We start from the raw sequence: 19,902 nt of genomic DNA, 5'->3' as shown, positions 1-19,902 counted from the left end.
CTTCTGAAAACTGCAGATTGTTCTGAACCAAGTTTAAATAAATTAGCAAGGAAAGACTAAAAGCATCTTAGGGAAGGTATGAAACAAAAATGGTAAGGAATGAGTGAAGATGGAAGGGAAGCACTGAAAAGTGCGATTTTACTGAGCACCTACTATGTGCCACGCCCAGGGCTGTCTTTACTCATCTCCTTTTATCCACACAAACGTGAATGGATACAGATGACTGTTGATCAGTTGTAGATAGGCATGTTGTCTTACATTCTTTCAGAGACGTTTTAAAACACTCAAAGTACTTCCACATATGCCATACAAGAGGGTGAACCTTTTCAGATGTAGAAACTGAGCCAGCACAGAGGTCAGATAACAATCTAAGAGCACAAAGTCAGAGAGAGTTTATACTAGAACCCGGGTGTCTTGGCTCTCGGTTTATCTCCCCCTGAGACATTTTTGTTTCCCTGCAAACCCAGGTTTTTAATGAAGGAAGAAGTAGCTACACTGTATTTGGAGTGTTGATTGGTTGACCTCCATCATTGTTTGGGAAAAGCTTACGAACAGCTAAAAAAAAAAAAAAAGAAAAACAAAAAACCCAACAAAAGAAGAAATTAAATAAATAAATAATAAAAAGAGAGACGAAGTACTTGAAGATGGCTAAGTCCAAAAGCAACTCAGAAAAATATTTCTATTGTTGACGTTGATAAAGCCAACATCTATTGAAACATCCTTAACAATAAACGTGAAAGGCTTTCAACAGGTGAAAGGCATCTATCTGATCCCAAAGCAGCTTCTTTAGAGCTCCAGACTCTCCATGCTTCCTAAATCATTAGCCTGAGTGTTTTCCATAGTGCTATATGTGTGCTTAGAAAGGCCACTTGAATAGAGTAACTGAAGCAAAAAAAATTAAAAATAAAGAAAATAAAGATAGAGCGCTAGGCAAGTAGATAAGTCAGTGAGCAACTTTCACCTCCCCCCACCCCAAATAGAATGGCTGGCGTTTCACATCAGCTATTGTAAGTCATACCGATAAAATAGACACTGATATTTCTTGCCGTTGTAAGTACTGAACTTGTATTTGAAGGTAAATTAACACAGTGAGAACAAAACCTATCTAGGGGTCTTTTAGAAAGCAGTAGTACCCAGGGGTTTTCTGGAGGCTGCATCTGGCCCAATGCTCTAACAATGACTTCTAGATCTTTTGTCATCAGCTCTGTCTCCACTGCTGAGCTGTATACTCCTACTTCTCCACGTCTGTTAGACATCTCCCATGGGCATTAGTCATGCCTAGTGGAATCTATTGTCTCCCCTCACCCCCTCACCCCCGCCCCCAGAACCTGACCTTCCTTCGTAGTAACAGTGCCTCCACCCTCCATCTGGCCGTCCCAGTCAGAAGCCAAGGGTTATGTCAGACTCTTCTCCCTCCCTTCTCTTGTCCAGTGGGGCACCCACTCCTCCAGGTCACATCCTGACTTTCTATGGCCCATCCCCTGCACAGCCCTTGTTCAGATTGTCATTTCTTACCTATTTTGCTGCAGTAACCTCCTATCTACACTCTCTGATTTTTTTTCCCCTTTTGCCAACTGCCCATCACGGTGACCAATTATCTTTCTAAAAGACTAACCTGGGGCGCCTGGGTGGCTCAGTCAGTTAAGCGTCTGACTCTTGATTTCGATTCACATCATGATCTCGCGGTTTGCGAGTTTGAGCCCCACATTGCCCTATCAGTGCAGAGCCTGCTTGGGTTTCTCTCTCCCTCTCTCTCTGCCCCTCCTCCACTTGCTCTCTGTCTCTCACTGAAAGTAAATAAAAATTTAAAAAAATAAAATAAAATAATAAAAGACTAATCTGACCATATCATAGCTCTGCTTAAAATCTGTTACTCACTTCCCACTTATTGCTTATAGGACAAAACCCAAATTCAACAGAAAAGCATCCAAGGAAGTACCCTTGGGATCTAAGTTGTGCACACTCTTCTATTGTCTCTCCCTATATTGTATTACTATATTGTTCACCCAAAACGCACTGTTCTCTGCCTCCTAGAAATGCCCTTCTTTTCACTCTGCTGCAGAAGCCCTCATCTCTAAAGACAAAGCTTGGTATTCTTCACCTCTATGAAGCCTGTCCTCACTTTATAAAACTGAATCATTTGCATCTTCCTCTATTATCCCATTAACACTTCTTACAGAGTCAGAATTCTCCATTTGCAAGCCACAGAACTTAATTCAAACTAATTTAATCAAGGAAGGAGGACAGACACTCACTGGGAAGGACGGGATGGGGACAGTCTCAGGGTTGACTCCATCCATAAACTTGTACAGTGTCAGGACTCCCCATCTCCTCTATTTCTCTCTGCATGTGTGCATCATCTTCTACTGCAAATGGGTCCTCCCTATGAGGCCAGGAGCAGGAAAGCTGGTGTTTGCAGGTTTATATCTGTAAAGGTACGTAACATGAGAGAATAGCGATCTATCTTTTCTTTATGACTTCAGAGAAGACTGGCCAAGCCTGGGTCATGTGCCAACCTGTTAGACCAATGACAGCCCAAAGGGTAAATAAAGTGCTATGACCGGCTCACATTATGCACCATTGTTAGGGGCATTTTCCCCAAGGAGGCAGTATAAGCATGGCTTCTGAGGCAATCACGGAGGGAGACACCCCAACTACAAAACACTTCTCAAGTTACTGGACAGTGATTTGTGAATACCTCTGGGACGGACAGTGAAACTCAGGTAACGTCACAGAGCCTGGCACATGATAGGTACTCAATAAGTGTTTGTTGAATGAGTGCAATGAGCCATAAGGGAAGATCAACAAAGTCTGATCAGCAGACCAGGTATGTAGTTTTTAAATAAAAATTGTAAATAGAAATGAAAAGTACAATAAAATTTATGGGCAGCTCTTTCCTGTTGCTGGCGAAATGCCTTATAGAAAAATCATAAAGGTATATACCCCTCTGTCAAATGAAAATGGGAACATGCAAACTTAGGTGCGTCAAGATGGGGAAAAAGAGGCAGTTCCAATACTCCAGGTGTTCACATTAAGAAACTGAGAGTATTGGGACGCCTGAGTGGCTCAGTAAGTTAACATCCGACTTCAGCTCAGGTCATGATCTCACAGCTCATGAGTCCAAGTCCTGCGTCAGGCTCTGTGCTGACAGCTCAGAGCCTAGAGCCTACTTTGGATTCTGTATCTCCCCTCTCTCTGCCCCTCCCCCATTTGTGCTCTCTCCCTCTCTCAAACATGAAAAAATTTTTTTTTTAATTTTGTTTTTCAACGTTTATTTATTTATAGGACAGAGAGAGACAGAGCATGAACGGGGGAGGGGCAGAGAGAGAGGGAGACACAGAATCGGAAACAGGCTCCAGGCTCTGAGCCATCAGCCCAGAGCCTGATGCGGGGCTCGAACTCCCGGACTGCGAGGTCGTGACCTGGCTGAAGTCGGACGCTTAACCGACTGCACCACCCAGGCGCCCCAAAAAAAATTTTTTTAAAGAAAGAAACTAAGGATAGTGCACATCATGGTGTAATTTCAAAAGGAAATTTTTTTAGCTTCAGCATTTTACCTAGAGATTTCAATCTTAATATCAAAGACTTTGCTGCTCTTTTGAGCCAGAGATTTTGAAGTTTTAATGACAAGAGTCAGTGATCTTGGATGTTAATTATTCTAGACAAGGTCCAGAGATGACATGTGGCTGATTCTGTCCATGGCTTTACAGCTGCTGCCTTTCAATCCATTATTAACAAACAGCCAACTAGTGGCTTCAGGGCCAGTCCCACAGATTACTCCTACCCATCCCCCCCCCCCCCCCCGCGCCCGGCCCCCCATCATTACCTGTAAAATGGTCACAGCATTGGGAGATGGCAAAGAAATGGGCTTTTGGAAAATCTAGAGAATTTTGTATAAAAGTAACAGCCCACTAATCTGCACAGAAAAGCTCTTTTTTTCCCCCCTTTGGCAAACAATCTACTCAGTGCTGGGCTGTGCTGAGTGCTGAGGATACGGGGAAGAAGGGTCAGTCTCCACCTTCAAAGGGTAACTTGGGGACTTGTGAGAGATGCGAAGGAGTGAATTATGAAACGATGTGGAGTCGATCCACAGGCATTGTGGAGTCACACAGGACTATCGGCAGAGTTGCACTGGAATGAGGAAGGGGTGTCTGTGCCTGATCTGAAACATTGGAGAGATCTGGTGTTACCCCGTGGAGCCCTGGTTGCTCAGATTCCTCCCTCACTGTACTATCGGCTGAGCCCCTCCTCTATGGCAAGCACTGTGTCAGGACTGCGGAGACTGCGATGAACAAAAAGCCCATCCTTGCCTCCCATTCAGTTAGGTCAACATATAACCACATCACTACGGCACTGGGGTAAGCAGTAGAATAGGGTTGGAAGAAAAAGCCTCAGCTTTTGATTCATAGATTGCTGCCTAGTCAACAAACTGGGTTTATTATTGCACACAACCACACCCACCACCAATCTTCTTAGAAAAAAACACTGGTTCGCTTCCATATTTATATTTTAATTAAGCCTCATCTCCTCCCTATGCTAACATTTTCCCACTTGTAAAGCAGTTAGAGCTATTTATTTCCAAAAACACTTTTGTTTCTTTTAGTGTGAGGAAAGCAGTATAAATACTATGCGTCTAGTTTTTAAAAATCCTAGCCTGCTTGTGTTTTCCAATGATTAAAGCAACGAGATTTATAGTGTTTTGAGTGTAGGGAGAGAGTGACTCAATAAATGAATGTTTGATGTTTGCTACTTTTAGAAGTCTGCCTCTCGATTATTTTGTGTGTGCGGGTGTGTGCATGGGTGGAATCAATCCACACACACACACACACACACACACTCACAAAACTTGTACCTCAATCCTGAGGGTACAAATGCATTCCACACGATAAAGATTTCAAAACTGGAGTTCCGTAAGTGATAAATAAAACAATCATTCCTTACGTGTGGCATATACTGAAACTCAAGAATGCTCCTAGTTATGATAAAAAAACAAAAACAAAAAAAACCCCAATCATTTGGCTATTGGTTTTCAACCTTTTTTTTCCCCTTTGAATGAACACTCAGAGATACTGGTCCCCTGAAAGATGTTATGAAACTAAAGCAAGGATTGGTAATGTCTTCCCATTGAGGACAGCAAAAATAAGTTCAGGGGCTCTCTGACCCAGCACGCGGGTCTGGCCAGGGAAGCCCCTGGGCCCCAGTGGTGGTGCCCGTCTCCTCACCATTGGCACCAGCTGTCCCCTCTGGAGAGCTGCTGCAGGCGGCCCTTCGTCCTGGAAGACGCTGAGGTTTCCCAGAGCTGAGACTGAGAGACCTCTTGGCCATCTCCCTAAGCAAACTCTCGAGTGAGGAGCCAGACCGTAAGCCTTTGACATCTAGGAAGCAAACAGAACTGGGGCAGCTTGCCCTTTCTCTTTTTTACATCTGCAAAATTATTCCAAAAATCATAATAAAACATAATGTGGTTACCCTTTTCTTTGGAAATACTGTCTTCCAGTGAGGAAAAAAATACTTCAAAAACAAAAGCAAGCAGTCTTATTGAAATCATGTGGGTGGCGTGTCTGTGACCATTATTGCCTTTGGGAAGGTAAAGGTCTGTTGTGGCAATTATTTCGCAAACACGGGCAGCGGAGAAAGTCCACATTGCCACACAGGGGGATGGTTGCTGTTATTTTCACTAAAACAGACTAACGCATTCTTACAAATATTCTTTACCTTTGGGTGTTGCTGCTTAGTGTTAGTTTTGCATAGAACAGTCTATTGTCCCTCATTTCTTAAGAGCAGAACCTTCTGGAAAATAAGGCATTGAGAAGTTGTAAAAGATTTTTCTCCTCTCGGGGAAATTAGCTCACTTTGACAGGCTACGGATCAGAGTCAATCTCTTCTCACAGGTTTTAAAGAACAGTTTCCCGTTTTGAGCCTCCTTACCTTTTTAAGTTTCAATCGCTATACAAAAGGTAATTCACATGTGGGATAGTCTTTATCCACTTAAAAATTTTAAAAATGTACTTGGTACCTATCAGTTATGCCTTGTCTGCTTCTAGGAAGATGAGAGAGCTCATAATAAAGCCCTGCTGTGAGAAGAGGAGACTGGGAGTAAATAGAAGGCAAGAGGCAGAAAGATAGTTATAACAGAATGTAAGATAATGGCTTTCTTTGCGCAGAAAGCTTGGCACCTGGCCTTCCTGACAAAAAGGAAACATAATAGACCTTGGCGAAACGTCCATTTCTTTTCTACATTCTAAAATTGGGCTATTGCAATGAGAAACATCATTTCCTCCACTTAGCAGACTACGCATAATCGATTATATGTCAGGATTCTAACAACTTTTGTGCATGTTGACGGATTTGAATGGTGACTATTAGTCAAAAATCAATCTATGTTGAACCAGGAAACAAGGAGACCGTGGGGAACATTTCTTTGCCTAAAAGCACAGGCATCCTTGTCACCATGGTACAAGGTGACATAACATGTTACTAACATGTTACGTAACACGACACTAACATGAAGGTTAGTGAAGAAGACTCAGGAATTCATCATGAGGGCTCTCCTATTTTACGGACTTAATAATCTTTGCCTCCAGCCCTTACCAGACGTTAACCTCTAAACGCTCTTCGTCTCCCTAGTGCTACCAGTGGCTGAAGGAAAGAATTGTAAGTGAAGAGGGACGAAAACAGCAGAACAAACTAAAAGACCTCTCCCCAATTGCTGAGCGCCTCGGGTGCACACTACCTCAGCTGGCTGTCGGTAAGAAAACTCTTCTAGGGAGGGGAAGCTCTTCTCGGTCACAGAAAATAGAGTTTTCACAACTCTGTCACGATAAAACATCTAGTGTAGGGGCAGACTGACGTCAGAAGCACAGACTCCCAGTTAATACTATCTAAAATGAAGTTTTCAGAGTTCCCCAGAATTTTCTAGATGCTAAAAATACGTTAGTTCCTTCCTCTGTCCCTTAGAACACAGTTCAAAGGAGAACAAGTCAGTGAACACACACACACATCCTCACGGTGCCAGGGGTGAGTGCCCCTCAATTATGGAGGGATATCCATGTCTTCTGGCTCAAATTTCCCTCCTTGTGGAAGCTGAGGCAGGGCGGGTGAGAGGCCAGAAGCAGGGCTGTGCCGGGGGCCCAAGGCTACTGCCACAGGGAAACGTGTTTGCCCTGAAACCTCCTGAGGGGCCATGAAGAAAAGTCCTCTTATTAACACTGTGGAGCCGATGAAAGGTCACGGTCACTCATACAGTTGAAAACCACATGTACCAGTGCTGTCCAATAGAAATATAATGTGAACCACATTCTTAAAATGTTCTAGTGACCATAGTAAAAAATTAAAAAGGAAACAGGCGAACTTAGTCTTAATAATGTATTTTATTTAACCCAATATAGCCAAAACATTATCTTAATATGTGATAAGAAAAAAAGTTGAGATAGTTCACATTTTTTCATACTATGTCTTCAAAATCCAGAATGTATTTTATACCCACAGCACGTCTCGATTCAGGCCAAACACCCCTCATGTTGCCAACAGCTGCCACATGTGGCTTAGAGGCTAAGTATTAAAAAGACAAGACTGGAGACTTTCGGCTCCTTGCTCTACAGCAGCACTTTATACACACTGTTGTCTCCTTAATCATCAAAACACTCCCATGAGATGTATGCTATCACTAGCCCTACTTTACAGATGTTAACAGAGTATCTGCTGTCGTTATCTCCACTTTACAAAAGAAACTGAAGGTAAAAAAACAAAAAATCCACGGGGTAGTTATGAGAAAAGAATAAAATGGGTGTAGAGTCTAGAAAAAAAATCCTAAAGATTAAGAAATAGCAGGAATTGGGGCTAATCTGATAGTGAAATGAGATAAAAAGCTCAAGGTAAGTTTTATGAAAATAAAATGACGTGATAGAATATTTGTTAGATGCATGATCTGTCTGTGGTTGCAAGGCAGGAAAAAAATGGCTGCCATCAGAGACAGAAAGGGGAGGTGGTTGGGGAGGAGGGGACTATCCTTTAACCTAAGTATATATACAGGCCTTGTTTTAATCTTTTCTTTCAAAAAACAAAAAAGCCAAAGAATGATATGATTAGCATTCCTGTAACTTTAACAGGCACAGTAAAAAGTATTAGCTATTTGACCACGAGCAAGTTATTTAACCTATTAATTTTCTCATCTATAAAAGGGGTATAATAGATACCTTATCAATTTGTTGAGTAGAGCAAAATTATAGATATAAAGCAAAGAGTAGGTACCCAGGAAGTGGTAACAATGATGCTGCTGTTTTTGCAAAGAATTAGACACCCTGGACCTAAAACTCTGTCCACTCCTAGCCTCGGCAGGTGGTCAAAGTGACAGGCACAGAGAGAAACATCTATTCTTCAAATATGGTCGTAAATATGGTTTTAGGCAGTGACGTGACAGTGAGTACTGAATTTAGCTCTGAAAGACAGAACACGGTCTTTCTAAAGAGGAAACCTTTACCAGATTTAGACTTTCACTAGATGTTAGATACACATGAAAGATGCTCTTTATAGTCTAAAACATGCTCTGATTCTCCCTTTCCTCCCTCTGTGCCCCTAGATGTCTTGCCTGTCATTTTTTTTCTCTTTATAAACAAGTAGTTTTGCTTTCAAGCACAGAACTCTCAAACCAAGAGGGAAATGATTTCCAGGCATGTTACCTTTGATCTGCTAGAAGGGGTGTAGGGGGAAGGGAATCCTTTGGCAGGAAACGAACTCCTTGAACCCGGCCGTGGGCTAGCTCCCGAGGCACACACCTGCACGGGAGCCAGCTTTCACACCCTGATCATAGGCATTCTGGATAGGACGGTTAAGGACACTTGGTTAGATGCTAATTATCTTGAATCATCTGTGTGTGTTACCTATCACACTGGTCAGCTCGGCCCAGTGGGTCCTCCTATGTCCTACAGCCCATGAGGAAAACTGGCTGTTGCTGGCATCAGGTAGTTTATGGGCAATAATCTTCCCAGTGCCCTGCTTTGACCTCAGAACTTCCACTAGGGCCAAAAGGAGTTCTCTAAGCGCAAAGCAGGAAACAGTGCAGCCAAGGAAAAAAAAAAAAAAAAAGAAAAAGTCCTGGATCTCTTGGCCTGTTGCCTTCATAGTTTTATTTTGTCCACGTGGAAAGATTTAGTGATTGCCTTAAAAGGCCTGAGCATGTTAACTGCTTAAGAGTATGTGTTGCAGGGCCTGAGCAGATGGGGACAGAAGAAATGCTTCCGGACAGCCACCCATCATTCACATCTGTGTTTATTCAACAAACATGTAACAAGTACCTACCATGTACAGGTACTGGGCTGGGTGCTGAGCATCCCAGTGCAAGTAACAAATATCTCACAGCCTGGTGGGCAAGAGAATAGATTAATACAGTGTTGTAATAAAATAATTGAGAAGGGCACAGAGGATCATGGAAGTCTTAAGTGCAGGGGCTAACCCCACCTGGGATTCAAAGGGAAGGACTCTGGGAGAAAGCAGTGAAGCATCTATGAAGAATTTCAAATGATGAGTAGGTGTTAGTGAGGCACAGGGACATTCCAGGTCGAGGGCACACTTGAGCCGAGGGCTTGAGGGGCAGGAAAACAGCATGATGTTTGGGGGTGGAAAGGATTTACAAACAGTTGAGTGCTACTGCACCCCGAATTTCAAGGCAGGGAATGAGAAGACCTGAAGCTGGAGAGACGGCGTTCTAGTAAGTTTGCCAGGGTGAGAAATGAGAGCTTCGTCTCACAGGACAATGATTATATTGAAGAACTTTTGACCAGCAAGTGACATGATGAGATTTACATCTGGAAACATTGCTGGTTGACGTGTGACAGATGTATGGGGGAAAAGGAGAGAAAATCCAGTCAAGAGGTGGGAAAAACAGTTGTGCAGGAGAGAGAAGGTGAGGTCCTGAATAAGGACAGTAGGCAGTGGAACCAGAGCAGTGATTCTCAAAGTGTAGTCCTACATCCACATGATGGAATTCTGTTCAGCAATAAAAGAAATATTAATACGTGCTAGAACATGGTGAACCTTATAAACATTATGTTAAGTGAAAGAAGTCAGACTTAAAGATCCAGGTTATAGGATTCCATTTAAATGAAATGTCTGGAAGTAATAAAAAGTTATAGGGGTACAAAATAGATTAGAGGTTTACTGGGAGTGGAGGTACAAACGGGATTAACTATCAATGGTGATGGTTGCACATGATCAACTTATGAAAAATTACTGAACTATACACTTTAACTGGGTAAATTTTACATCAAGTTTTTACAATAAGCCTGATCCCTGAACCAGCAGCAGCACCTGGAAGCTTGCAGAAATGCAGATCCCCAGACCCCACTCCAGACCTTCCGAGTCACGAACTCCGGGATGGCACCCAGTAACTGTTTCACAAGCCCTCTCGGTGATTCTGATGCATGCTGCAATGCAAGAGCTACTGGATTAAAGAAGTATTTAGGAGGAATAATCAACTAGACACAGTAATTAAAAGGGAATGAGGGCTCAGAAACGTTCCTAAGGGTAGCTCCCTGGTTTGGGAATTGGAAGGCCCAGTTGCTGGGAAGGCCACTAAATGAGGCTGGGAACACAAGAAAGACAGGCTTCGTAGTTTAGTAGCAAGAAGTGTGCAGCGCCTGCGGGACACCTAGCAGGATGTACAGCAGACACTGCATCTGTGACTCTCCAGAAACTTCTAGTTCCAGACATCTATGAATGGAGACATCTACTGTAACCACAAGGAGGTTCCCAGGGAACTTGGCTTCTGACACAGTTAAGAAGGGGACTAGGAGGCAAGGAAGGCATTTTATATGCCTTTTAGAAGCTTACGGGGAAAAGGGTGAGGCAGTAGCTAGTCAAGTTATGAAGGGTTACAGGAGGCTAATTTTAGAATGGGACAAATTTGATAAAGAGGAAGAAGACAGTAAGAGACTTAAGATTCAGGAGAGAAAGCCAGAAACAATAATGAAACAAGTCTAAGAAAAGGCAAAAGGAGTCAGATCCAGGGCAGACTTTGGTCTTGGACAGAAACCAGACACCTCATCTGAAAACAGAGGGTATATATATATATGTGCTTGTAGGTTACTGAAGAATATCCCACAGAACAGACTTTTCTACATAAAGTAGGATACCAGGTCATCTGCTGAGAGAGGGGACAGGGGCTAGAGGGTTTAAGGGCGGAGGTTGCTAGAGATGCAGAGGAGGTGGAAGGTTGGTGAGAAGCAGATAATCAACACAGGTTGAATCTTAGACTAGGGAGATCCAGAGAAGTTTGACAGGTAGAAGGAAACAAAGGAAGGGTCTACAGGACTCTACATAACAGATGAGAAAAAAGAGCACGAGTAAGATGGAAAGACAGGAGACTGTGCGCCAAGATGGAAACGGAAACACAGGGATCTGCCAGGAAGCAGGATCTGGTGTTTTCAGGAGCAAGAGTGTGTTCCTGGCGTGGACAGCCGGATTGGATATCCCAGCCATTTCTACTCATGTAGAAAATGTACAAGCCCTAAGCCCTCAGCTCAAATGCAGAGATTGTACTAAACCCTCTCCATGACAGCTGTTGCTGCTGAGGTATTTAATCCTGGAAAGCACGGTCTGTCCTCCCCCAAAAGTTTTGGTTGCAACAACTGGCGTTACAGGTGGTGTTTATAAGCTGATCGATAAGCAGAAGTGTTTTGATATCCTGACCAAGTGTTCTTTCTTCCCAGCTTGGTGCCTGAGAAATGAGGGTGTGAGTTCCGTGCTCCTGGGATCATCCACTCCTGAACAACTCATTGAAAACCTCGGTGCCATTCAGGCAAGTACTACAGCCCTTTACGGTAAATTCCAGAGACTATCATGGTCCGTTGAAGATGTCCCCAGGCAGTGTCCCATCTCTTTCCACCTCTGTCCTTTATTGTGTCACAGCTGCATGAAGGCCTCTAATAGAGGGAAAGGCCATCTGTTTCTAGCTGGGGGGTGTGGGGGGGTGCTTAGGATAAGGGGGGTACACAAAGGCCCAAGAAGCAACAGAACTTTTAAGGACATGGATCCAGGGGTGTCCTCTTATGAACAGGCGATACTGTCAAAGCACATTCTTCAGGATGGTATGTGGGACAGTGCATTCCAAGACCCAAGCAATGTTACACTGGGCGACTGAATTCCCAAGCCTGACCATAAAAACCTGCTTAATAACCTACCTGAAATTATGCATTACTCCTTTCCCCAAATAGTTGCCAATCTACGTTGTGCCAAGCCCCCCACCCCTTTCTGCTCCCATAGCATCCTGTATTCCTCCTCCCCACCACAGTATTTGTGATCATGTAGTAGGATTACCTGTCTCCCCACTGGAATGTGAGCTCCCGGAGGTCAGAGACTTTCTGGCATCTCCACCGATTTTCCAGTTCCTAGCATACTGTGTCTCTTAGTCAACAAATACCTGTTGAATGAATGTTTCCCACATTTTAAGAGGATATAGGCTCAAAATTCTATTTTGGATTTCCAGGATCACCTCTTTCTAGCAGCGAATTCAGGACTAACCACCTTCCCTGGGGAAGAAGTGGATTGGATTTGGTAGGAGCCTGCATCGGTAGTGAGAGAGAAAGTGGGAGAGAGATGTTCCTGGGGGCTCTGTGGAGAGGGTGAGGTTAAGGGCTGCTGTGACCATCCCGTGCCCCAAAGGCCATACCTCAGTCCTGAGCCTGCCCCACGCTCAGCCCTGAGGGTCCTAAGGACCCTGCCCACTACTCTTGCCACAGCCAGCACCTGCCACAACAGGTATGGTTGTCTATTTTCCTACTGCTCACTGGGGAACAGAAAGGTCTCCCCTGCCTGCCCATCCCTGAAACAAGCCCCGTTAATCCTTCCAAAAGGAAACCCATGGTGGTGTGAACAAACTTGATTAAACTTAAAACATTTTTAAAAAACCCTTTTGGCAAATAGCCCAGAATATGCTGGGAGATAAATGGTGCCAACCTCCTTCCCATCATCACTTTCTTAGGGCTGTGCAGCTGCCCCTGCTATGAAGAACCTCTGCAGCCCCCCAACTCCTCCCAGAATTCTATGGGGTTCCATCCCATATGGGGAATGCTCCTTCTTATGAAAGTCACCCCTACCTTATTTTCACTGATGTTCTGGGAAAAGATAAGACTACACGGTGACAAGGAGGAAATAGAGGAACAGTCTGTACACAACTGAAATTCAATGATTTCAATTCCATTAACAGTTATTTAGTATGTATTGTATGTTTGGCACCACGCTAGGCATGGAAGGTACTGAGCAAAGAACTGGCCTCTGCCCTCATGAGATCACGGGCTGGCTAAGAGTGAATCAGATAAAAAAAAAAAAAAAAAAAAAAAATCAATCTATCCCTTAGTTCATTCAGATCTTTGAGAGCCTACTATGCACCAGGCACTGGAGACACCATAACAGACAAAGATACTGTCCAGGCTTTAAGAAGTTTACATTCCAGTGGGAGAAGCACATAATAAACATGAAATAATTTCAAAATGTGAGGACTATTAGGTAACTAAAGAGGGTTCTGTAACAGAGACTGAGAAATGGGTGGGCCTACTTCAGATCATGTTTGTGCCAAAGGCCCCTCTGGGATAGGTGTATCCTGAAGTCCAAAGAGGAGAACGCAGCATATGAAAAACCCAAGCAAGAGCATTCCAGACACAGTGGAGAACAGTGCGAAGGCCCGGAGACCATTAGGAACTTGGCTTTTTCCAGGAACTGCCAGCCTAAGGCTAACGTGGCCAACATGTAGTGAGCAAAAGGGACAGTGGATGCATTAAAGTGGAGTCAGGCAGGAGATGGATTTCAAAGGACACTAAAAAGGTTAGTTTTGTTGTATGTGCAACAAATCCTTCAGAGCGTTTTAAGGACATGCTGTTATTTGAATTTTTAAAGACTGTGCTGGCTGCTTTGTAGAAAGTGGAATGAAGAAAGGCAAAGGCAGTTGTCCAGGTGACGAGAGATGCTGGCTTGGATTAGCTAGGATGGCGGCTATAGAGGTGAAGTGGATGGATTCCACAGGCTTTGGACACAGACAGGACTTGCTGATGGCTCAGCCAGAAAAGGGAGGAACTGAGATTCCTATCATGCGAATAGTGACCACTGCCATCCCAGGGGGAGTTAATACTGCCTGGGAACGGTAAAAAGAGGCAACTCCTGGGCTGTGGGAGTACTCCAGGTAGCAAAAGATGTATTTCAGACGAAAACTCCGGAGTCCGTCATCTTCTCAAAGCATTTCCTCCCTAGCAAGGCTCAGGCTGATAGCAGGATGCGGTAAGAGATGCTCAAAAGGTAAGATAATAGGGATGCTACCCAAGCTGGGAGGCTGCTACCTTGGAGGCGCCATCATCCCCTCCCCCTTTCCACTCCCACCTCCGGCCAGCCCAGCAAACTTCCACCCGTTGTGACTGGGCAGCTGGGGGCACAACAGCCGTGGTGGGACTGGCGGCAGGACAGGAAGTGTGCAGTGCCAACAGTGGTTAAAGGAAAGTTCTAATGGGCACGAGAAGCCAGCTGCTCTAAGGGATGGAATGTGCCTCAGCCATGCGTAAACTGGAGGGACATACAAGTCAGAGCCTCAATAAATGGCCGACTGGAGAGGATAAACCACAGCTGCAGGCAGGCAGCCATCACCTGCACAGGCCCCCATCCGCCCCACTTCCACCTAGAAGGTGGAGAGAAGCAATGTTCTCCCTTCTGAGGCTCCCCATCACCTCCTCAGAGAAATCCAGGCTTCTCAGCAGGCAGGCCCTTCACATCCAGGGCTCATCTCCCCTCACTGCTCTCCTTCCTTGGTATCCTCAATCCACCAATTATTCCAGTCAGTAGAACAGCAAGGTTGCCAAACTGGTAGCCTGTGGGATGTTTGTGTCATCTGTAGTGGATGAAAATGTTTTACAACAGTTGCCAACATTAAAAAATCGGGCGACTTCACATAAAATTCTGGAGGTATGGCTTCTCAAAAATTTTAAGTCTTACAAGGCTATATATACATTTTTTCATGTTTTATTCAAGTACTTTTATGGTTTCTTTTTTTAATGTTTAAATCTCTATCTGAAATTTATTTTGGTGTAATGGAAGAATTTTTTTTTCTTCACATGGCTAACCCATTATATTTTAGACAAAACTTCCCACAAATCTAGTTTCTAGATTTGGGTCTCTTTATTGTCGTCTCTCGTTTGAAAGAACACACTAGTTTCAATTCTGAGGTTCCAAAGCTGGTGGGAAATGAAACTCTCCCTTTAGCTTCAGATAGGAAAACGTTAACCAGAACTAGTTTCTTAGGCGGAGTAGCTCTACTCTTCTGCCAAACCCTAAGGCTTTTGAGAACAGCACTTGAGTGGAGACAAGGTCACCCGGGCCAGCATGATTGCAGCAGAGGAAGGGTGAGGCCGAAACCTCAGAACTGGCCATCATGCTTGTATTTTGCCAGAGTCTCCACACAGGGTCAGTCTATTCCTGTGAAAAAGTCTGCCTTTGTCCCTCTTCTTATGGTGTAATGTGTGCCCTTGGTCCCCCTCTCATGATAAACGCTAGCCTTGGGTGATCTCATCCTCTCCCAGGGCTTCAGTCAGCATGTCTACACAAATGACTCACAAACCCTCAACTCCAATCCTCCTGCCAGCACTAACCCACAGCTGCACTCGGCTGCCTACAGAGCTATGCCTCTGTGGATCTCCCCTAGACACCTTAAACTCAACACCTCCTACTTCAAACTTCTCGTATTCCAAACCACTCCTGTGGCTCTGTGTCTCCATAATCTACACCTCTATCCTTCTAGTGTTAAAACCATCATCATCCTCCAAAATGTCCTTCTAATCCAGTCTTTTTCTACTTCACTGCCACCCGTTAGTTCACGCTTTTATCATCTCTGGCTCCAACAGCAAGAAATTTCTAGCATCTGCATTCCCTTTCAATCTCCTTCAAGCTACCTCCAGGTGCCCGACAGGGTCACTCCCAGCTCAGAAGTCCTGAGAGGTTCCCCACTGACCACAGAATCAAGTCCCAACTCCAAAAAGTGGCATTTGAGGGCTTCCACGCTGTTTATCCCAATTTCCCCTTTCCTATCCCTACCATCACCACCCACTCTACACTTTCTTCATCTCACAGACTTCTCTCTCATGGGCCATTCCATCTACGAGGGATGCCTGTTAACCCCTGCCCATCCTTCACCAGGGTTGTGACCACCAGTGGCAAAAAATCTCTCTCAGTCTCTAGATCTGTGCTGTCCACAACCCTAGCCTCTAGCCACACGTGGCTTTTTAGTGCACAAAACCAGCTTGTCAGAATGCAGATGTGCTCTAAGTGTTACATCTACTGGATTTGAAAGACTTCGTACTTAAAATAATGTACAGCATCTTAATTTTCTATACCAACTGCATGTTGAAATGTTTTAGATAAAATGGGGTAAAACTATGAACTTCACGTTTCTTTTCACTTTTATGTGGCCATTAGAAAATCTAAAATCATGTGACTCGTATTTCCATGTGTATTTCATTTACACAGCATGCCTTTATTCAGTTAAGCAATACTTAGAAGCACCAACTATGAGCCAAGCACTCTTATCATAGGAGATTCAGTGACAGAAAAAAACAAGGTCCCTGACCTCAAGGAGCTTACAGTCTGCCAGGGACCTTACATTCTAGTTGTGGTTTATAAATGTACGTTAAGTCTAGACGACTTTGCTTAATATTAAGCACAAAGAACAAATGATCAGGTACTAACCAACCGTATCCTTTGTACTTCTCATGCTCTAGGTTCTCCCAAAGATGACATCACACGTGGTAAATGAGATTGATAACATATTGCGAAACAAGCCCTACAGCAAAAAGGACTATAGATCATAAAGCAGTGCATGAGCCATAGGACCTGCATGGTTAAAACTGCGGTCTACACTGGTACAGAATGGTGTTACTAGCCAGTCTTTTGAGTCACTTAGCAGCCTGCTGCTCAACCTCTAGTATTCCTGGATTCTGAGGTACCTGCTGTCGCTACCACTGTGCACCTGAATAACGAGCACATCTGAAAACTCACAACCAAGAAAATCCATTCTATTTTCTTACCTTGGACTGGAGTCACCTGTTCTTGCATTGCTCTGTACGCCTCATGCTTATGCCATAGGAAGGATATGAGGGGAAGACCTAGTGCCTTCAGGCATTTAGTAACTTAAAGTAGGCTGTACAGATCTATTTTTTCAAACGAATAAAATCCACAGATGCAATGTGGATTGCATCAGAAAGAGGAGGCTACGTTCACTCAGAAGTCTTACTTGGGAGAACAAACAATTTTACTTTTTTTTCCCCCCCTATTTTCACATGAAGGTTATCAAAGGTTGTCTCACTTGTCATTAAACTAAAATTCCTAGGTATTTGCTTTCATTACCTTTGAAAAATATTCGTTGTTGCTTGGCCCCAAGAATGACCGTGTATTGTAACTGACCCAAAGCGTCTCTATTAAGATTCTATTAACGTTCTGTCCATTCACATACAGAGATAATTAAAGGATGAACACCCAATCTTTAACTTGAGACAGGATGGCTAATTTACGAAAGGGAGGATTACACTGCTATGGAAGCTTAGCTTTGAATAAAATGTAATGTATATGCAACTGAAGTGTTCACTTTTGACTACATTTTATTAAAACCTGCTTTATACTTCTGACTGCTTGTAGGCACAGCTTCTGCAAGTTTAAATATTTGAGCTTTAAAAATAAATACACAAATGCTCAGTTTTGTAAGTAAACCTGTAAAATATCCACAAAGGCAAATGTTTGCTGTTTAATTAGCACTGGGATTTTACAATATAATGCTTGTTTTTGAGCAGTCATCATGAAAGTGAGTCATGGACTTTGTGAAAAATGCTATCACTACTCAGAATATGCTGGGTGAATTAACTTGCCTAGTGAAAAACAAATGTTAAAGAATTTCCTCATTCTATAAACCACATTATATATGCACTAAACTAAATGCATGGAAGCTCTCTGCATGGATTAAAGGGGCCTAGCCTTGTTGCACACAGAAGCAGAAGTCTAACCTTGCCATTACTGGTTACCTACCCTCATGAGTATGTCACTTGAGAAAAATTGTCAGACTATATTGTGTGTACCTGTAAGGAAGGAAAACTTTGGGGGGGGGGGGGGGATCCTAGCTCTCTATTTGGACACATGAGCATGTACAAAATTCTAATTTTCTGGCTAGCCAGTACCCCGTATAGAAATCACTTTGACGTTTAAAGATTATACCATCAGCTTAAAATGCTATTTTCTGCCACCATTTCCAAATATGTATTTCATGATTAAGTTCTAAATCTTACAGCGTTAGTGTGAAATACCAATGAATTTTCTTTTTTGTTACTACTACCTGTATTCTACTAAGGAAACAGTTGGGTTTTTGCCCAGGAGTACCAGATTAATGATGGAAATGGATCATCTTTCAGTTGTTCATTGTGTATTCAATCCAGTGAACTACTATATGCATAAATGAGCTGAAGTTGGCTAATTGGAACTGCAATTTAACTTCTTTGCTTAGAGTAATAAAAGCATTTTGTGCACTTAATCTCAATTAGTTTTTCTCTGATCTTTCATTATAAGAGTGCGTGCGTGTGTGTATAAATGTATATATATATATATATCCACCTCCATAAGATAGGAAGAATCATCTGAATAAAAATTATGTTGGCAAGTAAGCAGCACTGAATGATACCCAACAGAAACAGGATTAAAAGATTTCAATAACAACCCAAAATTTTTCCTCTTATTAATGAAGAAAATGATTAACTGCTAACAATATCATCTCTCATTGGATTTTAGAAATACTCTGCACTAAAGCTAAAGCTTCTCAAACTCTTTTAAAAACACCTGCAATTAAAACCAAATACAAACATTATTGCTTAGCCATTAGTTTTCTGACCGACAAATCGTCTGCCATGGTAAATACACATTAGAAATGTCAGTTATATCCTTAAGAAAAATTTCATGCACCCCCATATTCTTTTCTGGAAAGAATGTCTTGGCAGAGAACATACCATTCCGAAGGGTAACCTGGCTAGCAGTCGTCTGCATACTGAAATCTCAGCCAGCGGAAATGCAAACTAGACGCTGTGTGCCTGGCTGCCCACTTTAAGAACTGTCACTTCATCAATAGTGCACCATCTGTCAGCAGATGTCAGAGCCTCACTCCAGCCAGCTTCCAGGCCACAACTCCCTGGCAAATGAGGAAACCAGGCCTAAAACCCAAGTATTCAGTGTTCCAGTCCTGTGCTCTTTTAAGGATGAATTTTATGAAAAATTCTGTAGGGAAAATTTTAAGTTAAAAAAAGCTTGAGTAAGAATCCAAATTCAGAATCCATTAAAAAGAGGCAAAAGTGAGAGAAGAGATGCAATGAACACTCATAAGAGCCAATGAGAAGTTAGTCTCTAACCACATCCATGAAAATCTAAACAAACCACCCAAAAAACCCTAATCTTCAATTAATTCCCCTGCCTGAGAGTCCCAAGAGGTAGGAGATAATCCCCTAGAGCCTAAATAGATAGATCTGTAGATTAGTTCTCTATCGGTCTAGGTCTCCGCATCCTTTGTGTCTCCAGAAACAGCAGTGACTGGCATGCATGCTGAAAACACAGAAATTGGGTGGGCAGGACAACATGGCAGGCACATGCTGGCAGAGGCCTGACGTGCTGCTCTGTAATAGAACCACACTATGCCCGTCACTGCCGCACAGACATTTAATTACTATCTCAGGAACTACAAAGATGCACTTTTACATGTGTGAAAAATTTAAACAGTAATGTCGAATAATGTAATACAGATTATGTACTTATTCATATGGCTCTCAAAGATGTCAAGGGAAAATATAAATTTTAAAAAGCAAAGTTTAATCATACTTGACCAATAAAACCTTTCACAAGAATTCT

General features: G+C 43.1%; 1 protein-coding gene across 7 annotated transcripts in view; it reads left to right on the top strand.

Moving 5' to 3' along the window:
- KCNAB1 (potassium voltage-gated channel subfamily A regulatory beta subunit 1) overlaps positions 1–18,550 on the top strand; it is a 419,709-nt gene extending 401,159 nt beyond the window's left edge. For 5 of the 7 annotated variants that reach the window (XM_019810530.3, XM_019810528.3, XM_011286073.4 and 2 more), the window contains 3 exons: positions 6,628–6,748; positions 11,706–11,794; positions 16,749–18,550. In XM_019810530.3, the coding sequence (XP_019666089.1) occupies positions 6,628–6,748; positions 11,706–11,794; positions 16,749–16,838 (300 nt within the window). In that variant the 3' untranslated portion in view covers positions 16,839–18,550. Of the gene's footprint in view, positions 1–6,627; positions 6,749–9,204; positions 9,307–11,705; positions 11,795–12,481; positions 12,550–13,707; positions 16,134–16,748 lie in introns of those variants that run through there. The other 2 variants (XM_045037401.1, XM_045037402.1) reach the window with 1 other exon arrangement.
- Positions 18,551–19,902: the final 1,352 nt, after the last annotated feature.

This window comes from Felis catus, chromosome C2 (genome assembly GCF_018350175.1).
Source record: "Felis catus isolate Fca126 chromosome C2, F.catus_Fca126_mat1.0, whole genome shotgun sequence".
Taxonomy (NCBI): Eukaryota; Metazoa; Chordata; class Mammalia; order Carnivora; family Felidae; genus Felis; species Felis catus.
The sequence above is the reverse complement of the archived record's forward strand: the minus strand, read 5'-3'. Positions and strand labels throughout refer to the sequence as shown.